The sequence below is a fragment of the Meriones unguiculatus genome, chromosome 11 (genome assembly GCF_030254825.1).
Source record: "Meriones unguiculatus strain TT.TT164.6M chromosome 11, Bangor_MerUng_6.1, whole genome shotgun sequence".
Classification (NCBI taxonomy): domain Eukaryota; kingdom Metazoa; phylum Chordata; class Mammalia; order Rodentia; family Muridae; genus Meriones; species Meriones unguiculatus.
Window position 1 is genome coordinate 61,996,243 of NC_083359.1, and position 6,835 is coordinate 62,003,077.

Below are 6,835 nucleotides of genomic sequence, written 5' to 3' on the forward strand. Positions count from 1 at the left end.
ATTTAGAGAATTAAGCTATGGGATTAAAGAGCTTAAAACATCACAATATATTGCTGTTTATAAGTCAAAATTGAAATATATATGCATTTTAACACAGTTAAATAATAAAGTGGAAACTGCTGGAAAATTATTTACAAAAGAGCTTTAGCAAAATCAGAATAGACTTTTATTTAGTTGTATGATTCCTTTTCAAAAGAATTTTACCTGTTCTGCATTAATTCCTTAAATATTTGTTATTTCTGTTGCAAAGTTTTTTTTTTATTATAATTTATTTTATTTAACAATCTAGGAAGTTCGCGGCCATCAGCAGTTCCAGTGCAATTTCAGGTGCAATTGGGAATTCAGGAATCTCAGTGGAGCTGTTAGTGTAGCGGACCTTGTAGGTAAAATACATGCATACTTTTGATAGCACGTGCGAAGGGATCTCTCTAAAATTGACCTCATTGGTTTCGTTCTCAGCAAACTGCCCTGGCCCACTCAACATGGCCTTTATTGTTCCTGATGTTAACGCATGCTCTCTTTTTACAATAAATTCATGACCATCAGAAGATATTAATTTGACATACCTGGCATCAGGGCCTTCACAGCTACCATAGGTTTTCTCCTCTCCATCCATTATGTTCTTATAAAATTCTACTTGATCCCACAAGAACTTTAGTCGTTTCTGGCCAGTCCCGCAGCCACCGCAGCCGTAGCCCCACGTCCTGCCACAGCCCCTATTCAGGGCCGCCCCCCCTGTTGCAAAGGTTTTAATCAGAAGACTATGTCTGTCCTTCAAGCAGTCTTCTTCGTGACATGTGACAGACTCAGGATATGACCCCCAGGCCACACCCTTGACATCCTGCTGCTTTCCCAACATGACTTATAAAAATTCAATTCATTAGATAGTCACCTGTAAGTAAACAGATCAACTAGCATCTTAAGGTGATAGCTTTCACTTTAGATTTAATTAAGTATGACAACAATTTTCTAATATTATCGGGTTCATATTTCACTGTAGAAATAAGGTACTTATTCTTTCCTGAGATCTTTAAAGGATGTTTTACAAATAGTTTACTGAGATGGAACATGTTGTGGCAGCAGGTACACACTGTTTCAAAACCCTTGTAAGAGGTTATCATCACATTGTGATTAGTCACTCACCTGCGACTTTTTCTTTCTAGCAAAATGTAACTGCAAAAACAACAACTTGTAGCTTAATGTGACATTTGAAACTGAATTCTGGAACAGATTAATAGTAACAGTCAGTCAGGTATTCACTGGGAAAGCATTTCTGTTATTTGTGCTATTCTACCTTATCTCCACAATGTAAAATATGAATATGCTATATGCACACAGGGATAGCCATTCAACAATATTTTACAAATGAAATTATAGTTTATTTTTATGACTCAATTATATAGAATTATTTTTCCAGTAAATTTTGTCTTCTTCTGTGACATAAAAACATTAAGAAAATAAACGTATTTTTATTTGATTCTGACCCAAACCCTCTGCAAACATCATGTAACACTTCCTAAAACCAACAACCTATAGTGTCTTTACAATTTAAAATTATATCATTGGATTTTGGTGTAAATATAGAATAGTGTATGAAGTGTGATATATATTTTAATAAATTATCGCACAATGGAGATGTGTAAGTATCCAGTGAAAACACAGTACTTCCAGCATTCTGCTCTTTCCTCATTTTCCTGAAAGTTAAATAGTCTTTGATGGTTTTTACAACACTGAAATTCAAGCCGGAGTTTCAAGCATGTTACACAGGCATGAGGCATACACTTAAGCCAATGCCTTCTTTACTCAAGACATATTTACATAACAGTGTGGTATTTAGTATAGGTAAATATACAGCATATGAAAGCTAACAATTCTATTGCTTAACAATTATGTGAAATTTTTAATTTACATGTGAGGAGCTCCCTGCAGGTGTCAGACAAGGAAGCAAAACACCAAGAGATAAGAATGAAAACCTGGTGCACCTTGACTTTATCAACCTTGATCAGAGTTCTGGGAGTCTAATGTCAGGTGGTTCAGTGTTAGCATATAGAAAACACAGTACATTTTGGTAAAAGATCTCCAGGCAACGATTGTTCCAATAAGCCCAATTCCAAGGGCACAATAAACTTTAAGGTGTTTCTAAGTAGGAACTCATTTACAAAGTATGTGTGGCCATGAGAGTGATATTTATAGCTAAAATGACTAGGATCTGGTGTGGTCTCTGATCAATAGCATAGAGGTTAACAGACAATAAAGTACATGTGACATCTCCCCTAAGGATGTCTAGGGAGAGAAGAGTCTGCAATAATCATTCTGGAGTTTTTGAATAATGTCTGCCCCTGTAACACAAGGTGGGTGAGGTCTGCCTCCACAGATAGCAGAAAAAAAGAAAAAAAAAGTCACCAGGTCAGTGACAAAATCTACCCTCACTCTCAGCTTTCTGGATGGACTGAAAGCAAGTATTTGATTTTCTTATTTTTATATTAATTACATTTTATTAACTTTGTATTCCAGATGTAGGCCTCTCTCTCCTCCCTTCCCAATCACATCCTCCCTCCATCATCTCCTCCCATGTCCCTCTCTAAGTCCACTGATAGGGGAGGTCCTCCTCCCTTTCCATCTGACCCTAGCCTATCAGGTCTCATCAGGACTGGCTGCATTGTCTTCATCTGTGGCATGGCAAGGCTGCTTCCCCCTCAGGGAAAGGTGATCAAAGAGCCAGACACTGAGATCATGTCAGACAAAGTCCCTGTTCCTCTTACTAAGTTACCCACTTGGAGAATGAGCTGCCATGGGCTACATCTGAGCAGGGGTTCTAGGTTATCTCTATGAATGTTCCTTGGTTGGAGTATTAGACTCAGAAAAGACCCCTGTGCACAGATTTTTTGGTTCTGTTGCTCTCCTGGTGGAGCTCCTGTCCCCTCCAGGTCTTACTATCTCCTTCTTCTTTGACTTTTTTTTAATCTCCTACATTGAGGGGACACCTCTGTTTAATTAAAATTCCTGGTTCTCGTTAGAGGTAATGGATAGCAGAAGTGGATGAAGGGATGTGGGCAGGAAGGAATGGGGACAGAAACAAGGGTGGAGATCAGAGGAGAAAAGAAGTGGTAGGTGAGAGGGCTGGGAATAAAAAGGGAAACTGTGGGTGGGGCAGTGACAACTCTTTCTCAAGTTGGAAGCCTGCTACAAGGTACGTTTCTAGGACAATATGAGTGTGACTCTAGCTGAGACTGCTAACAGGGTGGGACATGGAGACTAAAGTGACCACCTCCTACCCAGGCAGGACTAGCAGAAGGAAGGGAACAACCTATTGAGAAAACCTTTCATCAAAAAATTGCCATGCCTACAAGAAGTGTAGGGATAAAGAGGTAACAAAGATTGAGGGAAATTCCAACCAATAAGTGGCCCAACCTGAGACCCACCCTGTGGTAGAGAGCCAGCCCCTGACACTGTTAATATGCTCTGCTTTGCTTACAGACAGGAGCCTAACTTGACTGCCTTGACTGTCTTCTGGAAGGCTCCAGCCAGCAGTGGATCAAGACAGACTCTAGGACTTGCAGGCAAGCATGGTGCAGAGCTCCAGGGGTTCTGTGGAAGTGTTGGGGGAAAGATGGAAGTACCTAGAGGAGACAGGAACCTCACAAGAAGACAAACAGAGACAACTAACCCAGTCCCATGGAGGCTTTCAGAGACTGAGACATCAACTAAGGAACATGAGTGATCTGGACCTAGGTCCCCTGCACACAGGTGGCTGATGGGTGGCTTGGTCTTCATATGGGTCACCTGGCAAATGGAGGGTTGGGGTTGCTGTTTCTAACATTCCTGCTTTTGGATTGCTTCCCCCTGGCATGCCTGCCTTGCCTGGCCTTAGGGAATGAAAATATGTGCAGTCCTGATATGACTTTTTGTCCTGGGGAAGGTTGATACTAGAGGAAGCAGTGGTCTCCCTTTTCTGGGGGAAAGAGAGAGAGGAAGGTGGAAGGCAGGGAAGCAGGGTGGAATTAGGAAAGGAGAGAGGGGGCACCCTTGGGATGTAAAGTAAATAAACTGAAAATATTAAAAAAAAAAAATCCTGGTTCTCTTAGTGCTCCTCTGTGAGTAAACGTAAGCCTGTGTACCTCAAAACCATGTAATAAGTAAGTTTATTAATAGGGTGTGTTGAAATATTTTGATACATTAAGTGTTTACTGATCACATTATGTTATTTGCAGCTTTTATCTCTTTAGTGTTGGTATGTGTTTGAACCCTTCAAACATGTTAATTTAGTTACCCATAAACTATGTATCAGATTATGGAAAAGAAAAATGGCATCACTATGTGATGAGGAGAGGAATTATTATTTCTGTCTCTTAGTTCCCATTTTATACCTTCTTCCCCTGCATTACAGCTCTCATTCTCCATAAATCATTATGACTTATTCTGATAAGACTTTCAGAAATACTGCTTTATGAAAGAGGACATGTGGCATTTACTTATTTATTTATTACAATTTATTTACTTTGTATCCCTGCTGCAGTTCCCTCCCTCCTCTCCTCCCAGTCACTCACCCTTACCCTTTCTTCTGCCCCTATGCCCTTTTCCTAGTCCCCTGATAGGGGAGCACCTCCTCCCCTTCTATCTGACCTAGCCCATCAGGTCTCATCAAGACTATTCGCATCATCTTCCTCTGTAGCCTGGCAAGGCTGCAACTCCCAGGAGAGGTGATCAAAGAGCCAGCCACTGAGTTCATGTCAGAGGCAGTCCCTGTACCCCTTACAAGGGAAAACACTTGAAAACTGAGCAGCCTATATGCTTTCTATGAACAAGGATCTAAGTCCTCTCCACGCATGGTGCTTGGTTGGAGTATCTTTCTCTGCAGGACCCCCTGGGCCCAGGTTTTTTGGGTCTGTTGTCCTCCTTGTTGAATTCCTGACCACTCCAGGTCGTTCTATCTTCCTCTTCTTCCATAAGTTTTCCAGCACTCTGCCCAAAGTTTGGCTATGAGTCTCAGTATCTCCTTCGATTCCCTGGGGCGTGGGAGTAGAGTCTTTCAGAGGTCCTCTGTGGAAGGCTCCTGTCCTGTTCCTTGTCTTCTCCTACTTCTGATGTCTATCCTGTTTGCCCTTCTGAATGAAGAATAAGTGTCTTCTTTAGAGTGCTCCTTGTTGTTTAGGCTTTTTAGGATTGTAGATTTTAGTACATTTATGCTATATTATATAGCTAATATCCACTTATAAGTGATTCTATACCATATGTGTCTTTCTGATTCTGGATTATCTCAACTCAGGATGATGCTGAAAAAGTATTTGACAAAACTCAACACCCATTCATGTTTAAAATTTTGGAGAGATCATGGATACAAGTCACATACCTAAACATAGTAAAAGCAATATACAGCAAGCCTATAGCCAACATCAAACTAAATGGAGAGAAACTTAAATCAATCTCACTGAAATCAGGGACAAGGCAATGCTGCCTACTCTCTCCTTATCTCTTTAACATAGTTCTTGAAGTCCTAGCTAGAGCAATAAGACAACTAAAGGAGATCAAAAGGATACAATTTGGAAAGGAAGAAGTTAAAGTTTGCAGATGATATGATAGTTTACCTGAGTGACCCCAAAAATTCTACCAGGGAACTCCTACAGCTGATAAACACCTTCAGCAAAGTGCCTGGATATAAATTTAACTAAAAAAAAAATCTGAAGCCCTCCTGTATACAAAAGACATATTGGCTGAGAACGAAATTAGGGAAACAACACTCTTCACAATTGCCACTAGTAACATAAAGTTCCTTGGTGTGACTCTAACCAAGCATATGAAAGAACAGCATGCGGCATTTTTTTACGATATACTATAATATTTATAGTATTGAATATAGTATTCATAGTTTTGAAATGTGTATAATTGGAATCATAAAATACATACTTTTGGTGTTAAAGTACTTTTGCACTAAATTATATGTTCACATTTTGTTCTTATGCATAATTGTATTATTTTGTTGATTTATCTATCCTAATTTCAGACATTTGAGATAATTCTTCTATGAGCTATAAAAATTATTTGTAATTAAAAATGGTATAATAGACTCTTTGGTATCACCTAAATGTACTCTAATTCTATGTAAGTCTATGTTTATATTATGAATAACAAGATGGTTATAAATAAGTGAAAAGGATAATTTTAGTTTAAAATGGTTGCATGAATTTATTCTTTCACTAGTAACATTCAGATGTGTATTACTCAATTACATTTTTATCTTCAATAACCATTCTGGATTTATAGGTTTCTCCAAAGAATTAAAACGTGGCTGAACATTTCCTATCATTTAAGGATAACACTGTGGCAGGCTCCTAACTTGTTCCCTGTTTTCGCCTTCTTCTGATGTCCAGCCTCTTTGCCTTTCTGGATGGAGATTGAGCATTTTAGCCAGAGTCCTCTCTCTTGATTAGTTTCTTTAGGTGTACAGATTTTAGTAGGTTTATCCTATATTATATGTTTATATGAGTGAGTATATGCCATGTGTGTCTTTCTGATTCTGGGATAGCTCACTCAGAATGATCTTTTCCAGTTCCCACCATTTACCTGCAAATTTCATGATTTAATTGTTTTGTTTTTTATTGCTGAGTAGTATTTCATTGTATAGATGTACCATACTTTCTGTATCCATTCTTCAGTTGAGGGGCATCTTGGTTGTTTCCAGCTTCTGGCTATTACAAATAAAGCTGCTACAAACATGGTTGTGCAAATATCTTTATTGTGTACTAGAGCCTCTTTTGGATATATGCCTAGAAGTGAAAGGCTTTGCCCTGCAGACTATCAAAGCAGATGCTGAGACTTATGGCCCACCTTTGAGGAG

The 6,835-nt window shown here is 39.2% G+C and overlaps 1 protein-coding gene across 1 annotated transcript; it reads right to left on the minus strand.

Moving 5' to 3' along the window:
* Positions 1–250: 250 nt before the first annotated feature.
* On the minus strand, positions 251–730 carry LOC110539644 (elongin-C-like). Its single transcript, XM_060365045.1, has one exon. It carries the CDS (start codon positions 614–616, stop codon positions 278–280), a length of 339 nt encoding a protein of 112 aa, XP_060221028.1. The 5' UTR covers positions 617–730; the 3' UTR covers positions 251–277.
* Positions 731–6,835: the final 6,105 nt, after the last annotated feature.

Excerpts from the sequence above, each read along its gene's own strand:
- LOC110539644 (XM_060365045.1), bottom strand. The coding sequence starts at position 616 with ATGGATGGAGAGGAGAAAACCTATGGTAGCTGTGAAGGCCCTGATGCC.